Genomic DNA, 23,697 nt, shown 5'->3' with positions numbered 1-23,697 from the left:
CCAACCAGTCAGACAACCAAATAGTACCCCCAAAAAGCCTCCCCCCACATCTAGGCCTCCTCTAAGTAACTCCAAACCACGTAGATTTAATACAAAGCCTGAGTAGTAGAATGTGTGTATATCAAAAAGCCTTTCCACCTTACATCCCTCAAATGATCTTTAAATAGATCAATCCATTTCTACTTTTCTTTCTCAGATTCATGAAGGATAAGCTGGTTAACTCAATACTTGTAAATCTGTAGCTAGAGGACTGCAGAGACTTGTAAATTCTATAGGGAAAAAGAAGGGTGTGTCTTCTTCGCAGAGTTGGGTCATTTCATAGACACTCCCCAGAAAGGAAGGACTGAAGGACCTATTGTGCCCCTATGGTGTTGGCGCCCGTGGGTCTTTGTCTTTGCACACCGAAAGGCTTTTTCTGTTTTGTTTTGGTTGTGGGGCACCTACTTTGGAGTTGACACTTGTCTAAAACAGCAGCTTTGCTAGTCCCTGACCTCAGCCTGACCGCTTACTGCATTTCCAAAGCACTGTAACCATTTGGGAAAATGGAATGAATGTCTTGTCTGAGCATCAGTGCTAGTGACAGTAACTTTGAAAACAGAGCCAGGTTTCTGTCCAGGTAGAAGGATCTAGCAAATCTGTCAGTGCAAAGTCAGGGGTGGGGGGAAGCGTGAAATGAAGTTACCCCCAGGAATCTTCCAAGGACCAGGTGAACGAAGCCATTGGATTCTGAGTCGTGAAGGGAATTCTCCTGTACCTGTAGGTTATCCTGGCTTTGGAATTGCCTTAGTTTGTTGGCTGGTTGTAGTTTTTGTCAGTTATCCTGGTCTTTTGGTCTCTTGTCCTTGACTTCTTATTTGTGTACCTGAAAGTGAGCAGGAAAAAGAATAGGAGAGAATGAACAAGAATACATTTGTTCACTTGATAGCAGCCTTGGCTCTAAGCCTGGTCAGAGTAAAGGTTAAAATTGTTGGCCTCAATCAGTGCATGAAGTTCAGTTTGCATTAGGGGTGCCCTTGTGATCCACTATCCTTTGATGTCTGAGACTCTTGGGCCTGACTACTGAAAATATTCTTCCAAAATCAATGACACCAATGTGTGGCTGGGGTAGATGGGGAACTCCCTCTCTGTATCTGTGCTGTGTGTGTGTGTGTGTTTGTCTGTTTGCATTTAAGCACTAAACACAAAGCACTTGTCTTGTCACTAAAGCACTTCTCTTTTGTGGCCCTTTATGGATATACGCAGTTTTAGTGATAGTGTGGAGCTTTGTAGCTCTTGACCATGTGTTTTGTTGGCAAGGTGAGTCCCGCCAGCACTCTCAGTAGGTGTCTGTCCCACAAGGAACTTTTGTCCTTTTGTGTGGAACCTGAGGTTTTGCAAAGAAGCCATTTATTTACCTATAGAGTCCTGTTTCTTAGACTCCAGAGTGCTCTATTATGTTATTAGGACTCTTTTTTTCTGGTTAAGTTCTTTTTTGATCTATTAAGGATTTCCTGGTGATTTCAGTAGTTTGGTAATTTATCGCTCATCTTATGACAGGTATTGGTAATGTTCAGATGAAAACATTTATACAAGAGGAAATAAAAGGCAAGGAAGCAGATAATCGACCAATTTATCAGCCTTAGCAGACAATTTTTCTGATAACGACGTGGTAGGCCATGGTAGATTTACTTCTGATTGCTTGAGGGGACAGATTCTATATGCTTCTTGTAGCACGGAGGCACAGAAAAGGGTAAAGGAGCAAGTAATCAATCGGTGGACTAACCAGTACAGTTTTGGTCTCTAGATTTTCCTTCTGGGAAGTGGACTCAAGTTATATATTGAACTGTTGCTTTGTTACTAATTTGCTACTACATATTTAAGGCTGAGTATATATACTTATATATATATATATGTATATATACACACACACCTCTAGTTAGTAGAGGTTTCTCTTGTTAGTGTCATTAAAAAAAAACAAACAAACCTGTCATTTGAAAGCTATTTGGCTGAAGTTTAGAGGCAGGCAAAAATAACCTGTTAGGCCATTCTCGGTCCTTGCAGGTACAGGATTTAACACTAACAAGCATTAAGTTAGTTCAGTGCTGTAAGACCCAGTTTATGCAAAGATGACATTACTGACTGAGACTACAAGTTAGAATACAGAGATGAACAAATCTAGAGAAATGTCCGGGGTTCTCCATCCAAATTGAACTACATTCATTTTCCGGGGCTGCTGTAATAAGATATAATAAAAGTAACAATATAACTTTATTTCTTTAAAAAATTTAATACTTGGGCTGGGAAGATGGCTCAGTGGTAGAGCGCTTGCCTTGCATGCATGAGGCCCTGGGTTCAATTCCTCAGCACGACATAAGCAAAAAGAAAAAAAGCCAGAAGTGGCGCTGTGGCTCAAGTGGTAGAGCGCTAGCCTTGAGCTGAAGAGCTGAGGGACAGCGCCCAGGCCCAGAGTTCAGGCCCCACGACTGGACCCAAAAAAAAAAAGAATAAAAATAAATAAAAAAGTTAATACTATCTTTAAGCAATACAAAGGTGTGTTTTGTTTTGTTTTGTTTTGTGGGACATGGGGCTTGAACTCTGGGCCTGGGCGCTGTCCCTCAGCTCTTCAGCTCAAGGCTAGCGCTCTACCACTTGAGCCACAGCCCCACTTCTGGTTTTCTAGTGGTTTATTGGAGATACGAGTCTTATGGACTTTTGTGCCCGGGCTAGCTTTGAACTGCGATCCTCAGATCTCGGCCTGCTAAGCATGAGCCACCGGTGCCTGGCTGTATAAAGTGTTTTGATTTAGTGTATCAGTTTATGAGTACGGTGCATCTTGGTCAGTGTCACAGCTCACAGCAGGAATTTATGTTCTCACAGTTCTGTAGGTGGCAACTCTGAGATCATGATGTGAGCAGGAAGGCCATGCCCACAGTGAGGATCCCAGGGTGTTCCAGAACTCTCTCCTTGTTTCTGGAAGTTCCTTGGCCTGTGGCAGCATAACACCAGCCATTCTGTGGCATTCTGCCTGGGTACACGTCCATCTCAGTGTCTAGATTCCCACCCTAATGACTTCATCTTAACTGGGTCATCTGCAAAGCCCCATTTCCAAATAAGGTCACTCACAAATCCTGGGGTTGCGGCTTGAACATCTTCTGGGTGGGACAGAATTCACTCTTAGTTTCATGCCGATGAGCCTGATAGTTGTTAACTCTGGTTTTCAAAGAGAAAGAAAATAAGAAAGAGAGAAGAACATGTCTTCGCTGATGATGTAATACATAACAAAAGTACGCAAGGGACTATTAAGATAGGAATAATCGCCTGAAGTCCACAGGTGTGTGGAGCTATTCAGTGTGGGGACAGATTGACAGTATGGCCAGAAGCCTTTGAGATATTTTGTGCATACACACATGGTCCGTGTCAGGCTGTATATTCTGAGGTACATGCATTCTAAAGAATACTGAGTGCTTGATAATCCCTAGCTAGTTTTTGGTGATCTAAATTTGTGTGTGTGTGTGTGTGTGTGTGTGTGTGTGTGTGTGTGTGTGTGTGCGCGTGTGTGAAGCTGCTCAGTCTGTTAGATGTCCTTAGATTTGTATTTAACCCAGCTTCATCACTCAGCATCTATGCACAATGTGTAAGTCATTAATTTTTTTGGAACCTTCGTTGCCTGTGCAATTTGCTGACACACATACACATGTTGAATATAGCCGCAGACATATTTTCAGAGTTCTGTTCATGGTGGCTCATTCGTTCAGTGGATGTTTATTGGGAGCCTGCTGGGTACCAGGGCTTGTCATTCATGTAAACACCGCAATCTAGCAATGCAGGCACTGGCATCAGGAGGAGACATCTGAGCTTCAGTCTGCATTGGTTGACAGTCAGCAATGGGGTCACACTGGAGTCTTTCAGTGGAGTCTTTCAGACTAGTGATTTTGGATTGTATCTCCCAAATAATTCTAATTACAAAATTCGAATTCAACACATTGGTTTTCAAACTCTACAGATCTATTGAACAGTACAGGCAAGATTCTTTGCCTCTTTGCTTTTAGCTTTTATCTCTGAAAATGGTGGCGGGGGGGGGGGGGGGAGAGGGGTTGGTGGTCAGAGGACTAGTGTTTGTCTGCTTCCTGATTTATAGCAACATCAGCAGTGAACTATGTACACTGAACTCTGGTCCCCCTGCTAGGTAGCTCCATATGACATTTTAATTTTAATGGTACTGGGGAACAATTCAGACTCACATGCATGTAAATGCTCTTATCACTTGAGCTACACTCCCAACCCTTTTGTTTATATTTCATTTTTTTTTGAGATAACTCATTAACTTTGTCCAGATTGGCTTTGAGCTAGAGCTAGATCTTCCTACCTCTGCTTACTGAGTATCTGGGATTATAGGAGTATACCACTCTATCTAGTTCATACATTTTGGCAAAGCAGATGAGTCTCCAGAGACATGTGTAGAATCGTTCTGAGGAATCTGTAAGGTCCGCTCCTGCGTGGTGCAGTTTCAGTTCTTACTCGGTCACCTCTTTTTAAAAACCTAACAGAATCCATTTCCTTTGATGGTTTGTGGGAAACAGAACAATGTTAAGTCAAGCCAGGCCTCACTATGGACAGAGTAGAACACAGAATTCACTTGAAATGTAAAGCCACACCTCAAAAGAACTTTGGGGTTTTCTGAATGGAGCGTCAGCTTCCATTCTGCTTCGCTGTCTCTGTGAGGTTCTGCTTCTATATTTCTTGGCAGATTGAGAGTGGCAGTGGATGGCCACTGCTGTGTTCCGGGCCAGGCATGATCGTGATGGATCCCAAGGTGGAAGCAGCAGAAATGGACATGCGTGGCCAGCGTTGGGATGTATGTTGCAGACAGGGCCAGCAGAATCCAAAATAGAGTAGAATGAGAAGAAGGCCTGTAGTGGGATTTGGGGGTCTACGTACAGGCCGGATGGAGGGCATTGAGGTAGGCAGCTGGCAAAGGACCCATAAAGGATCTTCCTGGGCACTTTATGTGTGTACAACAAACCTAGTAACGTACAGTTTGGAGTGCAGTTTGAAGACAGGAGTTAAACCAATACTTGGTAAATATCGTCATGTGTAAATACTCACGAGGCCCTCTGTGATCTTCTGCTGGGCTCCCCTGCTTTCTCCAAAGCTCTGTATTGCCTCCCCCTTCCCCTCAATCCCCCTGCATCTGGGTGTATTCTCCATCCTGGTAGTTTTAAATTACTAGCAGTTAAAAGAAAATGTTCCTCTTGGCCTCGCTGCCAGCCATTGGGTATCTCGGGTATTGATCTTTCCAGAACGGCCCTCTTGGAGCCTTTGTCCTGGTGAGCTGCTTCCTGGCCCTGGATTTACCTCAGACGGTGGACTGGGAGCCCTGAAGACCTTTAGTTTCAGGTTGGCATGCTGTGGGGGATAGGCAAAGGCTCGTGGGTTACAAAGGAATATTTACAAAATTGGCAGGCAAAAGCCTCTGCCGTGTGGGTGTGCTTCATGCTTCACGTTGTAAAATCCGTTCAGAACAGCTCGATAGGCAGCAGCAGAAACCTGTGTTAAACGTGATGGAGGGGGTTGCCTTGCTCTTCCTGGATACCTCTTTCCTCTCCTTTCTTCTGTGACCCACATTGAGCCCAGGGTAGAACCCACCCTCTGGCGTCAGTGATAGGCCTGGGGAGGGGAACATGACCTCCAGCAGGCCAATCAGAATGGGGAAAGACCTTTTGCTAGTCACTGAGAGTGAAATTCCAGATCCTTACTGCAGCCGGGTTCTCAGTCTCCTGGGAAAAGTGGTGTAAGAGGAAGAAGCTGGAAGGCAATGAGAGGAAAGCCCCGATGGGGTTTTGGCAGCCTATCTGATCTTAGCCCCTCTGTACCCCTTCATTGTTGGGAATAGGGATTAGAATATTCCTTTCTTGCTCCCTGCAGTCCTGCTGGTTGGCTGGGACCCACCAGGGAAGTCCCAGTATCTGTCTGAGCAGGAGTCCCCAGTGGCTAACTCAGGGCTACTGGCTACTTATCACCTCCTGGCTTGGTTTCAAAACTATTAAGAGTGGTAAGGCAATCAGTAAGCTCTACTTTTAAGAAACAGATAGATTGGTGTGCTTTTAAAATGAGGAGAATGAAGATTCCTCCCCCTCCATCATGTTACTGCTAACGTTCCCCATACCCAGGCTCATTCCTTTGTGAAGGTTTGCCGGGGAGAGAGCCTCCTTAAGATTGTGATTTTCTAATGTCTCCTGGTCAAATCTTAGGCATCCTCCCATTTTCAAATCCACCAGCCCCTCTGGAATTAAGCACACTCTCTTCTCCATCCACACAAACATGGCTGTGTTCCTTTGTGGTGGCATCTCTGGTGCTGAGAACTTTTCCCTGAGCGTAACAGGTACTCAGGAAGTGTTTGTTGAAGTAGTGCAGTTACTAGCATTGGTTTTGCCTGGTGACTTTTTTTTTTTTTTTGGGTCCGGTCATGGGGCCTGAACTCTGGGCCTAGCGCTCTACCACTTGAGCCACAGCACCACTTCTGGCTTTTTTCTTTTTGCTTATGTGGTGCTGAGGAATCGAACCCAGGGCCTCAGGCATGCAAGGCAAGCTCTCTACCACTGAGCCACCTTCCCAGCCCCTGCCTGGTGACTTTTGTACACAGATTCTTTGACTTATATTGAAGGTTGTAAGTAAAAGCTGTTTGTGTGGTTTATAGCAGATATTACAGGGATAATTAATTCTAATACATATGTGTAGACTTGAAAGACAGCTCTAAATATTTAGCTGTAGAGGCTAGGATGGAAGGAAAGACTTGGAAGATTCTTAGATTAAAATGAACCAGGTTAGGCGGTAGGTACCACACCTGTAGAGGTGTTGGAACTATTTATTAACTGTTGGCCAAGAGTCAGCCCACTCAAGAGTTGGGAAAGATTGAGTCCTGCTCTCTCTGAAACCCGCTGGCTAGATTTCCATGGACCACAGATGGGAATGGTATGGGTGTAGATGGCGACATGAACTTCTAGATTTCCATCTATACTTGCTTCCAACCTAAGTCTTCCCTACATACATCGCTTCTCTGTCTGCCCTGTCTTTCTGAATGAGAATGGTTCAAGTTGCATATTGGACCAATTAAATGCACCTGATTAAAGCTATCCAACTGAGAGAAGGATGCGAGTTGGAGAGCCATTCTGCTGGAGAACACAGCAAGCGTTGTGGGTATCCAGTGGGGGACCTGAATTGTAAACAAATGTATTAGGTAGTGGAGTTTTGTTTTCTTTCCCCCAAAGGAGAAGTATTCTCCTTTATTTATTCAGTGAATTTTCATTCTGTAGTTTCACTGTTTTTATTCTTAATTCTATGAGTTTCTAATTTTTTTATAAAAAGAAACACACACACACACACACACACACACACACACACACACACACACACACACACACACACACACACACACACACACACACACACACACACACACACACACACACAGAGTTTGTAAAATTGACAAGAAACTGTGCAGACCTGACAGTTGGAGACAGAGGTTGCTGTAAGCTTAGCAATGGAAATAGCTTTTTTTTTTGGAAGTTAAAAATAACCTATTTACTAGGAGTTATTTACATTGGCCATTTAGAGGTGTCCCCAGGATGTCTTGGATAAGAAAGCTGTGAAATCCCGGGGAAGCTTTTCCAGGACCTCTCTCTGCTTCCCAGAGCTCCTCCTATGGCTTCTGTGTTGGTTGATAGACAAGAAAATAGAGGTGTCTTGCTGCTAGGATTTCTCAGGTTCTGAAAGAGAGGCAGAAGACAAGGCCTGCCTGACCTCTAGCTCCTGGGGCTGCAGGAGAGCCTGGCCGTGTTCTCCCGCACCCCCTGTCCCCCCTCTCCCCTCCCCGTATAGGGCACTGGCTGCCCTGTGGCTGCTGTGGGGTGGGAATGTGGGGAAGCTGGACCAGTGCAGCCCCCCAGGAGCCCCCCCCCATGACACTGACTGGGAAAATCCAGAGTCGTGGAGCAGCAGACACAGTCAATTTGTGAATGAAGGATTTTTTGCAGCAGAGATCCCTGTAGTTTGGTGAGCTGAATACATATTTGTCTGAGCCTTGTCTGGTTTTCTCTTACCTCTTCATCTCCCCCCTTCCCTTACATTCATCTCTCTGAAAGTCTCCTGAACCTTGGATTTGACCTCAGGTGATGTCCAAATCATTTAAGAGATGTCACCCCTTGAATTCCTGTGCTTGCTCTTTTGGGGCCTCCTGTTAAGATTCTTCAGTGGCTTATAATTTGAAAAGCTTCCATTTCAGAAGCAGCAGCTTGGAAAAGTAACTGATAAAGTATTATGAGTTTAGAAAACATTCTTATTCTATCCACACTTTCTGACTGTCCAGTGGTATGACTGTTTCAGTGACTCTGTGTGTGTGTGTGTGTGTGTGTGTGTGTGTGTATGTGTATGTGTGTGTGTGTGTGGTGTAAAGGATGGAGGAATGAATGGTTAAGAAATACAAAGGTATTTTAGAGAACATATACTGCTCTAAGAATGCTTTACTTGTTTGTTTGGGGTTTGTGTTTGAACAGCATTGGAAAAGTTGTACTTAGTGTAACTGTTAAGCCAGGCCTGGTTGTACACACCTACAATCCCAGCACTCAGGAGGCAGAAGTAAGAGTTCCAAGTGAACCTGAAGTATATAGTAAGACCCCACCTCAAAAAGCCCAGGGTTGGGGATGTTGCCCAGTGGTAGAGCTCTTTGCCTAGCACAGGTAAAGCCCTGGGTTTGATCCTCTGTACTGAAGATAAATGTAGAGATTAGGTCATTCAGGAATGTTTGCAGCGTTCATCACTGCTTGATAGAAATAGAGTGTGATCTGACAACTTACTTAGCTTTAGGATGCGGGCTTGGACTTTGCCAATAGATGTGCTAACTTCTTTAGGCAGTTGAATCAACCTCTAATTCCTTCAAAGAAAAAGAAAGGGAGTTGTGAGGTTAGAATGTAAGAATCCGGGTTCCCCAAACTCTTAATGGTTTCTCTCCGCGTAGATCTGGACAGAACACTGCCCTGCCTAGGAGTCTCTGTTGCTGGTTTCTGATTTGAGCTGGTGGAAGGATAACAGGATGGGGGCAGAGGGCAGGCCAGAGTTCCCCAGAAGTGGTCATCCCAGGACCTCAGTACATTGTGCCGGCTTGTTCGAGAAGCCCTGGGCTGGGTGTTTGGGGATTTGGGCTTCTTGTTTCTGGTCCCAGCACAAAGTGGCTGTGTGGTGTTGATTGAACCAATAACCTTTAGCATGTCTAATAGTCTCGGTAAAATGATGAGATTGGACATTTCCTTATAACTCTAGTTCTCAGACTCTTGGTTTTATGTTCCTTGCTAGTTACCTAATTTCATTAGTGAAGGACAGCCTTTTTTTTTTTTTCTTCTCCAGTTTATTTTTTTTTTTCAGGGTCTCACATTTTTGCCCAGACCACCACAGTTCGCTCCCTAAGCCTCTTGGGTATCTGCAGTGACAGGTACATGCCACCATGCCTAGCTTATTGACTATAATGGGACCCCACTAACCTTGACCCGGGGCTAGCCTCAAACTTAAATCTTCCTGATTTCCATCTTCCTCATAGCTTGGGTTACAGGCATGAGCCACTGTATGTGGTCCTTAGGACCAAACTTACCTAGATACTCTAGCATGACAAAAATGTAATCTAAAAGTATTTAAGTTTGAAGTATATATTTTCCCATGTGTTCATTTAATGAATGTCAATAAAGACCAAAGAAAAGAGAACTAATTCTTACCGTAGTGATTTTTAAATCTTTAACTTCTTAAAAACTATTTATAGTAGATGCATCACGTGACTCTCTTGAAGGATAAGGGATTTAATCTGAAATCAGGAAAGGTGGTTTGCTAAAGAAACACAAAATTAGCCCTATTGTTGAAATTGATGTTGACTGCTTGGTGTTTGGTAAAAAGCATTCCTTCGAGAAGCCATCAGGGAGATGAAGAGTTCAGGTCACCACGGACTTCAGGAGAGATGAAAAATGTTCAAATCAACATGGCTAGAAGGAAATGTGGCAAATCACAAGGAACCAGACTGTTTTTAACAGAGAAAATTCAATTTTATCTGCCTTTTTTTTTCCCTCAGCAAATTCCATTTGATATTTTACATTTTCTTGATAACTTAATAAAGAATCTCAGGAAGGAGTTGCAGAACTTTAGCTTCATGAAAGAGAATTTGTCATTTGTGACATTTCGTCTCTAAATAGCATGGGGAGATCAATGTATTAGCTTAGAGTTCATGCATTGCTAGTTGTTAGCTAGTTTGGGTCTGAAAAGGGAACTGCCTGTGATGGGGATTGAACTTAGTACTGGTGAGAATTTTGCTTCATCCCTAAACATTCATTGAGCTCTGTGAGTGACCACGCAATGTGTCAGGCCCAGTGTGTAGGGTGTGTGGTAATAATAAAACCCAATCCTAGCTGGGCACTAGTGGCTCACGCCTGTCACCCTTGCTACTCAGGAGGCTGAGATCTGAGGATTGTGGTTCAAAGTCAGCCCTGGTAGGGAAGCCTGGGAGATTGTTACCTCCAATTAACCACCAGAAAACCGGAAGTGGTGCTGTGGCTCAAAGTGATAGAGTGATAGCCTTGAGCGAAAAGGCTCAGGGACAGCGCCCAGGCCCAATCCTGACCTTCAAAGAAAGACCGCCATTTTGGAAGAGAAGGCAATAATAGATCCCTTAGAGTGCTACAAAACCAATCCCAAGAAAATATGCATAGACCCTGGCTACTTCTCCCCACCTGCAGTTACCTGAGCAAGGGGCTCACCGTTCCTCACCTGGATTCCAGCCTCCTGTGTGTCCTGGTGCCGGCCCACACCTGCACCGTGGGTCCTACACAGTCACCAGAACAAGCCTTTGACCAGAGAGATCCTGTCATGTTGTTCCTGCTGTGCTAGATGTCAGTAGTGTACTGAGTCCTGCTGATCCGATGGACACACCGTTCATCCATGGCCCCCACACACGCCTGAGCCCTCTCTGGCCTCCTCTCCCACTGCTCTTTACCACAGGCTTCCTTGCTGGGCCACAGGCACATGAGGGAGGCTTCTGCTGACATTGTGGACACGATGATTCTTCCTTGTGGAACTCTGCAGAGTGGACCGGTCTCACCTTCCAAGTCTTTGCTCAAATGTTACCACCACCTTGTTGAAAGTCCACTGTTGACTGTCCTACTCACATTTAAAAAAAAAAAAGTTGTACCTGGGCAGGCAGGTGCTTTCCCACTTGGGCCATGTCTCCAGCCCTTTTTTGCTCTAGTGATTTTCAGATAAGGTTTCATATTTCTACCTGGGTGGGGATCCTCCTATTTTTGTGCAGCTGGGATGTCAGGCATATACCACCATCCAGCTTCTTATTGGTGGTAGGAGGGAGGCTGGCCCTGAACTACCGTCGTCCTGATCTTTGCCTTCTGAACAGCTAGGATTGCAGACAAGAGCCACTAGTGCTCAGCTTATAATTATTTCTTAAATGAGTGAATGAATGAGTAGGAAGAGGAGAGTCATTCAGACTGAGAACTCTGAGGAGAATTGTAAGGAAGAAACCATGGAGCTGGGTTCAGAAGGATGAGTATGGACAGCCAGCTTCTCTGAGAAAAGACATTTAGAGAGAGTGTCATGAGCTAAGGTAGAAAAATGGCAGAGCTCAGGAGTGAGCCTGGAACTGCAGAGACCCACCTGACTGGTGCTTGGGACAGTGAGATGGGGAGGGGCTGATTGAGAAATTAATGGGCTTTTAGCGGGGGAAAGGAACAATTCCTAATTACTGTAGCAAGCATGTCAGAATCAGACTCACAAGGAGCATGCATGACACGGGAGAGATGACCATGGCAAGAAGGCAGTAATACAAAGAGTATTGGCTGGTGCGATTGGACTGTCTGCAGTACTTGACTATATTTGCACCTGGTCACGTGACTGTTAGGATCTGTGCTTCAGAACAATTTGTGAAATGAGTTAGACAGGGATTGTTCACATATCTGAATTTGCTTTTCATTTTATTATTGTTTTCTTTTTTATTGTTATATAAAGATGATGTACAGAGAGGTTGCAGTTTTATAAGTCAGGTAATGAGTACATTTCTTTCGGACAATGTTACCCCTTCCTTTGCTCTCTCCCAATTTTCCCCTCCCATCCCTTTACTATTAGCTTTTAAAAAAATTAATAGCATCTTAAGCCAAGTGCTGGTGGCTCTTGCCTGTAATCCTACCTACCCAGGAGGCTGAGATCTACTGAGGACTGAGGCTTGAAGCCAGCCACGGCAGAAAAGTCCATGAGACTCTCATCTCCAAACCACAAAAAATGCCAGAAGTGGAGCTGCGGCTTAAGCAGTAGATTGCCAGTCTTGAGCCAAAAAAAGTTAAGGGACAGTGTGCCCAGGCCCTGAGTTCAAGCCCCAGTCAGTGGCTCACAGGCACAAAATAGTTGATGCTGTGTTGGAGGAAACCGGGGTTGGAAGCAGCTGAGTGACCGTGGGCCTCCGTTCCCTCAGGGGGCTTACCTTTGATGGTCACATCCCCTCTGCAGGGCCAGCCGGCTGCTGTAGGGTGGTTGGCCGGAGGGGGACCCTCATTTGAATGTCCCAGCCCTGCTCACCGCCCATGCCGGCACTAAACCTGCTCTCCTTACTTCCCCAGATGTTAGTAGGCAGGACGAGGCCGAGGCGGAGCTCAGCGAAGGCGAAGCCTGGTATGGAAACTCATCAGAGACGCCGTCCGAAGCCTCCTATGGCGAAGTCCAGGAGAACTATAAGCTGTGCCTGGAGGACCCGATCCAAGAGCAGTCCACGTCCCCAGACACCTCCCTGGGGAGCGCCACCCCCAGGAGCCACACGCTGGAGCTGGTGGCCCTGGACGGGGAGGTCCTGCGAGACCCACTGCCCTGCCAAGACCACCTGTCCCCCGGAGTGTCTTCTTTGTGTGACGATGAGCCCCCGGGCTCCAACAAACCCCTGAGCAGCAACTTGAGGCGGCTGCTCGAGGCTGGTTCTCTCAAACTGGATGCCACAGTCCCGGCCAATGGCAGAGTGGAGTCACCCGTGAACGCGGGCTCCAACCTGTCCTTCTCCTCGCCCTCTCATCATGCCCAGCAGCTCAGTGTCCTGGCCAGGAAGCTGGCCGAGAAGCAGGACCAGAACGACCAATACACTCCAAGTAGCCGTTTTCTCTGGAATCAAGGTAAGTGGTTGTCCACGTCAACCACCGCCTGCGGCCTGTCCCCAGACTCGGCCATCCTCAAGCTGAAAGCCGCAGCCAACGCCGTTCTGCAGGACAAGTCGCTCTCCAGGACGGAGGACACCGTGCGATTCGAGTCCTTTTCCTCCCCCTTTAGCTCCCAATCTGCCAGTTCCACCTTGGCAGCGTTATCCAAGAAGGTCAGCGAGAGAAGTCTGACTCCTGGTCAGGAGCATCCTCCTCCGGCCAGCTCTTTCCTTTCGCTGGCTTCGATGACCTCCTCGGCCGCCCTCCTGAAAGAGGTGGCCGCCAGGGCCGCTGGCACCCTCCTGGCCGAGAAGTCCTCCTTGTTGCCTGACGATTCTCTGCCGCCACCGCCTTCTGAGAAGAAGCCAGAGAAAGTCAGCCCCCCACCGCCGCCCCCACCCCCGCCCCCAGCGACGCAGTCCCTGGAATTGCTCTTACTTCCAGTTCCTAAAGGAAGAGTCTCCAAGCCTTCCAATTCAGGTATGCCATCCCTCTGTCCAGTCGTCTTCTTGACTGTCGGCTGCTCTGTCTTAGGTGCCTTCCTTGTCCAGTTGGGTTCCCCTTTGGAGCAGAAAGGAGAGTAGGAAAAAGAGAGAGAGAGAGAGGGAGAGAGAGGAGAGAGAGAGAGAGAGAGAGAGAGAGAGAGAGAGAGAGAGAGAGAGAGAGAGAGAGAGAGAGAGAGAGAGAGAGAGAGAGAAGCCAGCACCCACAAACAGAAGCGGGCAGAGTCACAGTCTTTCATGTGTGTGTTACACAAAGGCTTCACAAACAGCCTCAGTGTTTGAAAAGTAATGAATAATCTTAGCAATCGACAGGACTCCCTCCCTTTCATATCAATGTTGGTGGGTTTTTTTCTTTTTTTTTTCTTTTTCCTTACCAAGTTCAGGCGAGGTCCACACTAGATATATTTAATGGGAGAAGATCAAAGCATCTTTGCTCTGAAGGGCAAGGCGTCACTGAACATAGAGAGAAAAACACACACTGCTTTTTGAAAGGGTGGCCTGGGGGGAAGGGGGGACTGCCTTTGCCACATAGACTTTTGTATAATCAGTAACTACCCTGCCCTAATTTATCACCACGTATACTTTCATGTTAGCAGTTTTATTACTCTTTTTTTTCTTTTTGTAGAATTTAAGCCTTTTTTCCCCCACTGATCTTATTTGACTGTAATTTCTTGTCATAGAAGAACTCTGGAGAAAAAAAAAAAAACGTTGCCAGTCAAACATAATCCGAGCATTTCTTGCAGGTGCTTTATTTTATTTGACTCTAGTTGGGTTGTAAAGGAATGAGTGTGTGGGCAATTTGAATGGTGAGCTTGTTAATATTTTTTAGGGGCGTTGGTCTTTTTGAAGGAGAAAGCCCCGTGTCACACTTTTGATACTCAGAGTTGATCATCTCGGGGCGTACTTTAGTGTCTTGAGTTCTCATGTTGGAAGTCTCACTTTGGGTGCAGGTTGTATTTGAAACCATGCACATGAAAAATACATGTTCCTGGGGATGGAGGCAGGAGGAAGATAACCTGTCAGACGGGAACAGGAAGTGGGCTGTGAATCCTCTTAGCGATATAAAACACTGCCGTTGGAAACACCCTGCCAGCTTTCCATGATCTGTACCAGAGTGCTTGGAATGGCAAATACTTGACCGAATGGTCACAGCCAACCTCACTTTGGTGTATTTATGACAAATTGCCATTCCAGTTGCTGAGTGAGCTGCATTGCCTTATTATCATTACCTTAAAACTTGTATAAATAGCAGAATGGAACTGGGAAAATGGGCAACTGGCACTCTGGTGACTTTCAAGTCATGCAAACCATTTGCTGCTGAGTTGGTGAAGTGTCCATTTCTAAAATCCTGAAGTGCTTATCAATTCTGAGTTCCATTTCTCCAACAATTCTCACCTGCCATCCAGTGAAATAGTGAAATGGCTAAAATTAGGAAGTAGAAAGAACAAGGGGATCTGGGTAATTTTGCAATGGAATAAATTAATCCTGACTTACAGACATTTTGTTTAGATTTAAGAGCAAAGAGAGGGATGACTATTCTGTATGTAACATGTAATTTCATGCATATTGTCTGCTCCTGCTTATTGGATGAATGTATGAATGGTTTGGTGCAGTGGGAATTCATCTGGACACTAGTTACTTGAGGAAAAGCTTAAACCAACTTAATAAACTGACTAGGGTCTGGACAGAAGTGACAGATACAACTGTCTCTTGAAGACACATGGCAGTGGCTATGCCATCTTAAAGAGGTCTTGGGTATAACCTGCAAAACGTAATTTTTTCCCCCAAATGATTAGAATGAGAAAGAGGTCCTGAGCTTCCAGTACAGCTCAATCTTTTGCTTGTTTTGTTGAAGGATGAGTACTATGGAGGAAGGGAGGAAGAGATGTATTCCTTCCCTCCTTCCATCTTTCCTCCTTTCCTTCCTTCCTTCTTTCCCTCCCTCCCTTTCTCTATCTCTCTCTTTGCTTGAATACACTCCGCCCATGCCAACATCTCCATGGCTTCTCAGCAGAATTTAATGTGAAGAGATCTATAAGAAATTGTGGGTTTTCCCCCCCACTTTTTTTCTGAATTTATCTCTTGCTGAAACACTCGATATATTTATTCATCAGTGAAATGCTGGAAGAAGTTCCAGTTGAAATCAGGAACTTGTTAGATTTGGTCTTTCGGACCCCTTGCAGATGGACTTTTCTGGAATGCCACCTCCCCATATTTCACACGCCTCTGCCTATCATCCAGGCTTGGTGAAACAGTTCTGTCTTATGTCAGAATTGTGTTCAATATCATAGAGTCATAGCCCTGATTTTGTGCTCTGAGGGTTTAAAGGAAATGAGTGTTCTGCAGTCTTCTCTCTCACCCGACTCCCTTGTATATCCTACTACGTTTCAGGGCTCTCTGGATGGGATTCAGGTGTGACTTGGCTTCCCCCAAAAAACATTCTCAGAATGTGGCTGCCACCCATGTTCTTGTTCAACCTTTCTCATCATTTTCTTTTTCTTATTCTTATTGCCTTAGAAAGAAATCTTAATTTGATTCAAAATAGGTAGACTGGATTTTCACAACAGAAGCAAAAAAAGTTCTATTGCCTAATGATTTCAGTAAGTAAATTGTATCCCCTCCCTTTCAGAAGCAGAGATACAAAAATAAATCACTCACCATCTTGTAAAGAGAGCGAGCGAGAGAGAGCTGTATCTCAGAGTGTTGCCCCAATAAAAGGGCATGTAAAGTTGGTTTTGAAGTTCCGAAGAACTCTGGGCTGGCGAAGTTGGTCTTCTCTTGGGTAATTCAGACACCAGCATTGCTTTGACCTTCTTTAGGTCAAGGGAAATCTATCCTATGGAAAAAAATAGTGTCTTTTAGGTCTGGCCTTCTTCTTCTTTTCTAAGCAGGATTCTGCGGTGGTCAGGTCATGGTGTATTTAATTCCTTAAGAGTCCAGCACTCGATAGCCTTTCCGCCCCGCCAGGGAGACGTGACACCAGAGGAGGAGGCTGCTTTCATGTGACCTGCGCCCCAGCACATGCCACACTGCTCCTCTGAAAGGGGACCCGACAGAGGGAGGATGATGTCTGTTTGCTATAAAGATAAATGTCACACATTGACTCAATTCTCTTTGAAGCTACTGTTCTATGGCAGCTAAGAATAAAATAAATGGTTTTTATTTTCAAGACAAAGTTTCTTGTTAGAAGGCCAGCAAGAGTCTGAGGATGCCAGGCTCCTGGTGAAAAGAAATAACGGAGAGGATTTCAGAGAGAGGGTCTCTCCAAAGCATCTTAAGCTTATGGAATGAAATTTAAATACACTTAGAAACAACCCTGTCTCACACAGCTGAGAGCTAAGACAGTGCCAGGTCAATATATCAAGGTTTTCTGGCTGCTGTTTCCTTTTGTATTTATGGGATGTTATTAAAATTCTTACAAAAGGCATACAAAGTCCAGAGATGGAGATGACCTCCTGGTACTCCCATTAGACCCACGGTTATTATGGCCTTCATTTGAGAAGGGTTGCACGCATTGCATTTGTTTAGCAAAGTCACTTTTCAACCAAGATGTAGAACCATCTGTTGCTGTTCTCACTTGCATTTTTCTGAGTGCTTTCAACTTACCCTGGCTGTCGATACAGCAAGCTTCTCTCTTGGGTTAAAAATATACATGGGGAACATCCAAATCAGTAAAGAAAAGATCAGCCCATTGAGACCTATTGGTCTGAAATGGCCTTGAGGGGCAGGTCCAGGAAATTCCATTCAAAGATTTGAAACTCCATGGGAAGACTTGGAAAGGCAATGTGTTGTCATCCTGTAGAGACACAGACAAACAAGTGGAGGTGGAGGTGTGAAGTGGAGATGGTGGTGACGGACAATGCTCAGCCTGTGTCGCCTGGTGTTTTGAATAACATCTATGTGTGTGCGGTAGGATGTGCTTGCTGCAAAGCCTCTTGGCTTTCTGCAGATTGCCATGAAGGATCAAGTGAGAGAATTTCATATTTCAAAGCCTATGGGAAAATTCTATTTGTTTCTATTTGTTTGAGCTATTAAAACCTTCCATCGTGTGTGTGTGTGTGTGTGTGTGTGTGTGTGTGTGTGTGTGTGTGTGTGTGTGTGTGTGTGTGTGTGTGTGTGTGTGTGTGTGTTTTAATTAGCCCAGTGAAGCTTGGCTTTTGTTGCTTTGTGAATTCATGTGTACACAAAAATGGTAGGACACTAAAGTGGAAATTAAGAGATGGGCTATAAGCCTAGCCCTTGCCACCAATTAGCAGGACACCATTAATTGGAGCACGCCCTCACCATTCATTTTCCTCATCTATTAACTGAGCTGGTTTGGGATTATTGCAAGGATTTCCTCCTGTGCTAACAATTCCTTGCATTTACTCACTGCTTATGATTGGACTCTTATTTGTAGAAACATAATTTTCAAAAATGGCAAACATCATTTTCCTCCCAGTTTTTCGGTGACTATAAAGCCTCACAGAACGTGGTTTGCGTTGGGCAGGGCTTGTCCATTCCAATAGTTTGACACATATTATCGTGCTTTATTTCGGATGTATTTTTAATATAAGCTGCCCGGGTTCATTTTTGGAGATAGCTGAGGTGTAAGTGCATGCTCATCTAGCTGATTCTCCATCCTTTCATTCAGGACATGTACTGGAGTGCTGGGTGGGAGGCTTACACAGGGCGGGGGTGGCGGTTGGGGGGGATAATGTGAGAGGCCTACTCTGGGGGCTGATGCGGCTCCACTGGGGTTTCCTGGAAGCCTGCTACATCTTTTCCTTTCATTTCCAGCACTCATTTCACTTTTCTCTTCCCTTGGCCCAGCCCTTTTTTCATTTAATCTCATTCCAGCCCAGCACATACTACTTCCAGATCAGATGCTGAACTTGGTACAGTCTAGGATGCTCCCATCATTTCCATCTCTCTTTTTTCTATACCTACCTGAGTTTGGGCCACAGGAAGTTCATGGAGGCCAAGCAGGAACCTCTCTGAGAAGCCCCATAGACTCCTGTGCCTTTATTTCCAGTGACCAGCTCCCCACACTGGCTGCCCCTGGAGCACATGGTATGGTAACCCTCATGGCAGATAATGGACTTTGCGTCTGTGCTGATGGTGGGCTGTCTGCTGTGGACAGTGTGCCTAGAGTTTATTGTTACTCCTCTTATTACAACTATCACTACCAAGAGCTTCCATTTACTATGTGACAGCCGTTTTATATGCATTCATTACCTCTTATTCCAATAATATTATTGCCTATAAAGAGAACGTGTTTTCTCCAGTGGAGCAAATTAGCAGCTCTCTATCCCACTGAGTCTATTAGCATTTGGTGGAATTAGTTTTGTTTGCTCTGATATCAACCAGCTGGTGATATATTGGGGGAAGGTTGTTTACCAGGCAGTTGTAAACTAGGTAAAATTATGAGCATTTCAGAACCTGTTGCTTCAAGAACGCATGGTTCATACAGAGGAGGCAGTGATATTTCTCTGGGCTCTAAATTTGAGTGAAATTTACAGCTGTCAGTACCCTGAAAATAGTTCAGCATACAAAATAGAATGCATTCCCCCCACCCCCAGTACAGAACTAACTTTGTACACACATGGGGTGGGTCTTACTAAAATATGTAGTTTCTTTTTCAAATAAATGAGAATGCAAATGGTACCGGGGGAGAGATTACTGGTCCAATTTGAAAATCAGTCATTGCATTCTGGTGACCTTCATCATTTTGTTTCTTTCCTGCTATCAACAATTTAAAAAAATCTAACTAGTTATACAAATATAGCTCTTTGACCACATTTCTTGCAAATAGCTTCTACTCATTTTGAGTATTCTAATATTTCCCAGTCAATCCAGTCTAATTTATATATGACTCGGGTATGTCAATTAAAACTGAGAAAGCATTGCTCTAAAAGGAAATGGATTTGTAGGAAATACTAATAACACTGAGTTTACTGCAGAACCTCTGAAGTGGTGGTTTAAGGGGGTACTGGGAGGTTTCAAAGAATAGGGTAAGGACACTCTGGTCACATTAAGCAAGGCAGGTGTTCGTGAAATCTACAATCTGGCAATGCTCATTTTTTCCAGTTAATGCCTTCTTATTGCCTTCCTCTGGTGTGCCATGAACTCACTGGCCAGTAGAAGACTCCTCAGTTTTCCTTTCCTCTCCCAGATAGTCCTGTACAACTGGGCAGCTTGAGGTCTCAATAGTGAGATCTCAATAGTGACAAACGGTTCCCAAAACGAGGGCTCAGTGGCAGCCCATCTGTGTCTCTTTCTTATTACTTTGATGTTCTTACCCTTCAAAGCAGGACTTCATTACCTCTTTTCCCCTCCCTAGTGTATGACAGTAATCTTACCTAGAGGCCTGATTCAGTCCTTACTCTGTCTGTTGCTCAACACGAAGGGCTTTGTGACCAAGATGGCAGGGTGGAGGAAACAGCAGTGAAAGACAGAAAATGAGAGGCGAAACTGGGGTGGGAATACGGACAGATCAGTAAAGGCAGTCAACAAAATCAGACAGCATGGAAGCTGTGTGTCTGGGGTTAATAAAAATGATTGAAAGCTGGGAGCAGGTGGTTCATGCCTGTAATCCTAGTGACTCGGGAGGCTGAGATCAGAGGATCATGGCTTGTAGCCAGACAAGGAAGAGACTTGTGGGACTCATATCTCTAATTTACTAGCAAAAAGCCAGACTTGGAGGTGTGGCTTAGGTTTGGTGTTGGCAGCTTTCAGCAGTGGAAAAAGTCAAGTGAGAATTAGAGGCCCCAAGTTCAAGTACACCTGCTACTTCATGCTTTCCCCGTAGCTCACAGTGTCCTTGCAGAAACTCTTCATGCAAATGGAATTTGTTTGCCTTTTTCTAAAGTATTTCAAATACTTCCAATATTCTTCTATCTCTAACAGAGAATGACTTTGACTAAAATAACTGCTATTGTACTACTAATTGGACCGAAAATAGTTATCTGAGATTAAGGTATACTAGCCTGGGACTAGGATTTCCTCAAAGATTTCAAAAGTTTCTCTTTTTCTTTCTTTTTTCTTTTTTTTTTTTTGTCAGTTGTGGGGCTTGAACTCTGGGCCTGGGTACTGTCCTTGAGCTTTTCAGCTCAAAGCTCTACCACTTGAGCCACAGTGCCACTTCCAGTTTTCTGGTGGTTTATTGAAGATAAGAGTCATCAGGCTGGTTTTGTACTGTGATCCTCAGATCTCAGCCTCCTGAGTAGCTAGCTCAGCCTTGTGAGCTGCTGGTGCCTGGCCAGAAGTTTCTTTGACCAGGATTTTGTTTTAAAAGGATCCAAATAACCGTACCTTACTTTTGTTTTATATTTCTCTTATGTCTTAAAAAGATGCATAATCCCCCCCACACCTTTTCTTCTTTGCCAATCCTGGGCTTGAACTCAGGGCCTGAACACTGTCTCTGAGCTTCTTTTGCTCAAGGCTAACACCCTACTTGAGCTACAGCACCATTTCCAGCTTTTTCTGTGTCTGTGATACTGAGGAATCAAACCCAGGGTTTCATGCATGCTAGGCAAGCACTCTACCACTAAGCCACATTCCCAGCCCCTCCTTTCTCTTTTTAAAATGCCATTTGTGTATTGAAGAAATGGAATTTTTGTCCTGAGGAATTTCCATGCTCTAGATTTGGCTGAATTCATGAATCCATTCCCTTGGTGTGTTTAACTTTTTGTTGTTGTTACTTGTGCTTCAGATGAACTTCTAGTTAGTATGAGGATTAAATTTTTCATAAAGATATGTCATGGGTGGTATATCAGAATACACATAATGCCTTTCCGTGTGTGTGTGTGTGTGTGTGTGTGTGTGTGTGTGTGTGTGTGTGTGTGTGTGTGTGTGTGTGTGTGTGTGTGTGTGTGTGTGTGTGTGTGTGTGTGTGCGCGCATATGCCAATATTGGGGCTTGAAATCAGAGCCTGAGCACTGTCCCTTAGCTTTTTCACTCAAAGCTGGTGCTCTACCCCTTAAGCCATACTTCCACTTCTGACTTTTTGCTGGTTAATTGGAAGTAAGAGACTCATGGACTTTTCTGCCTATGCTGGCTTCAAACCAGTATCCTCAGATTTCAGCCTCATTAGTAGCTAAGATTGCAGGAGTGAGCTGCTAGCGCCTAGCACGCCTTGCATCTTTGCAACCATTCATCCATTGTCTTAGGTGCTATCAGCTTGATCCATCCTTTGTAAACTTCCATATCCACCTTTCACTTAAGAGTTTTAGCATCAGTTGATGTCCTTTCTTTTTGTTTGTTTTTATAAAACAGACGTAGCATCACCCTGGACATATGGTTTTATATCTTGTTTATCCTGTAACTCTAATATCTTGGACAGATTCCCGTATCAACATTTGTAGATCTAGCTCATGTTAAATGAGCTGCATTTATTTCATTTTGTTGAATGGGTTTGGAACTATTTCTGATTCTTCATGATGAAGAAAGGAATGTCTGAGCCTTCGCCAGCTCTTCTCTTCCCCCTGTATCTCCAAGCTGCAAAGGTTCTTGTGTCGCTGACTCATACAGGTTGATAGACCTGAAATGTAGCAATGTAGTGTGATTATAGAAACAGCGCCCTTTGGGTTGGTGTGTGAGACCATGATCTTAGCTTTACCTGGAGAAAGCAATTCATGTGTTTGCCTCCCTGAACAATGAAGGCTGCAATGGTGGTCTAGTATGTCTCTTCCCAAAGTAGATGGTGGACACACAGCCCCAGAGCAGAGCTGACAGCACACCTTGTTAGTGACAACTACAGGGATAAACAGAAATGATTAAAACCCTGGTGGTTAAATAGGTAGCAGCACCTATCTGCACAAGCTTCAGCTAAACAGTAGGAATCCTGAAATGTTTCTCCATCAGAGTTCTGCATATGAGGGAATCCTGAAATGCATCTCCATCAGAGTTCTGCATATGAGGTGTGTGATGGCTGTTGAGTTTTCTGTGTGGAGCAGTATGTTTTTCCCTGTCTTTATTTCTCGCTCCTTTCCAAATCCAGGAATTCAGAGAGACTCAGGCCTGTTGGTTTCTCTCAAGGAAATCATGCCTCTGACTTTAGGCTCCACTGCCTGCAGGCGTTGGCTTTGGTGCTATGGGCCAGGCCAAGCCAGGAACACTTCCTCTGAGAGCTGCTCTCCTAAGTGGAAATAAGACTGGCACAGGCAGGCTGATCAGAGTTGGGCACGTGGAACCCCAATGAAGTGACTAGAGAACTGTGGGTTTCTACTTGAAGAAAAGCAGTCATAAGACCTCTCCATGATGCAATCTTGGAATTGCCAAGGAAAGAATCCCAGATCATTTTTACTTAGCTGCATGTGTGTATGAGTGCCTTTGTGTTTGTCTTAATGTTCTTTTTTTTTTTTTCCTCCTCCTTCTTCCAAGCCTCAGAAGAAGAAAGCGGGAAGCCTTTCCAGTGTCCAATATGTGGTTTGGTTATTAAAAGGAAGAGTTACTGGAAGCGGCACATGGTGATTCACACAGGTTTAAAAAGTCATCAGTGCCCGCTCTGCCCATTCCGGTGTGCTCGCAAGGACAATCTCAAATCCCACATGAAGGTAAGCCAGCTGCCATGGGACCCGGGGAAGAGCAGGCACCCTTGGGGTCCCATACAGTCACATGCAGGCGGCTTCTCAGCCGAGAGGGGGCGCTGTAGCAGAGTGTGCACTGACTGCTCAGTGTGAAGTTAGAATTTGGCACAAATGAAAGATGTCGAGAAGGATTTCTTTACAAATACTTGTGTCCACTTTTTAACCTAGAACTTAAAGGCAGAGAGGATTGTCAGTATTCAATGGCAAAGATAATGTAGTGTACAGACATCCTTTCTTAAAGAGGAGCAACTGCCTTGGCTGGCCTTGAATGACGATGCATTTCTGGGAGTTTGAAAGAGCAAGAGGAAGGGAAAACCCAATGAATGCAGCAACAGCAGCTGGGCCTCAGTGCCAGAGGCAAGTCTCCTGGTGCTGATCCTTTTCCTGGGCACCTGCCCCCTACTTCAGCTGCTCCCGTCTCCAGAGGAACAC

General features: G+C 44.9%; 1 protein-coding gene across 4 annotated transcripts in view; it reads left to right on the top strand.

Annotated features, from left to right (window-relative positions):
• The window catches only part of Znf827 (zinc finger protein 827), a 152,312-nt gene that overhangs the window by 20,178 nt on the left and 108,437 nt on the right, over positions 1–23,697 (top strand). For all 4 annotated transcript variants that reach the window (XM_070022155.1, XM_070022156.1, XM_070022157.1 and 1 more), the window contains exons 2-3: positions 12,630–13,673; positions 23,060–23,232. In XM_070022155.1, coding sequence (XP_069878256.1) covers positions 12,630–13,673; positions 23,060–23,232 — 1,217 coding nt within the window. The remainder of the gene's footprint in view (positions 1–12,629; positions 13,674–23,059; positions 23,233–23,697) is intronic.

This window comes from Dipodomys merriami, unplaced genomic scaffold (assembly GCF_024711535.1).
Source record: "Dipodomys merriami isolate MVZ:Mamm:240054 unplaced genomic scaffold, mDipMer1.0.p SCAF_15, whole genome shotgun sequence".
NCBI lineage: Eukaryota > Metazoa > Chordata > Mammalia > Rodentia > Heteromyidae > Dipodomys > Dipodomys merriami.
The sequence above is the reverse complement of the archived record's forward strand: the minus strand, read 5'-3'. Positions and strand labels throughout refer to the sequence as shown.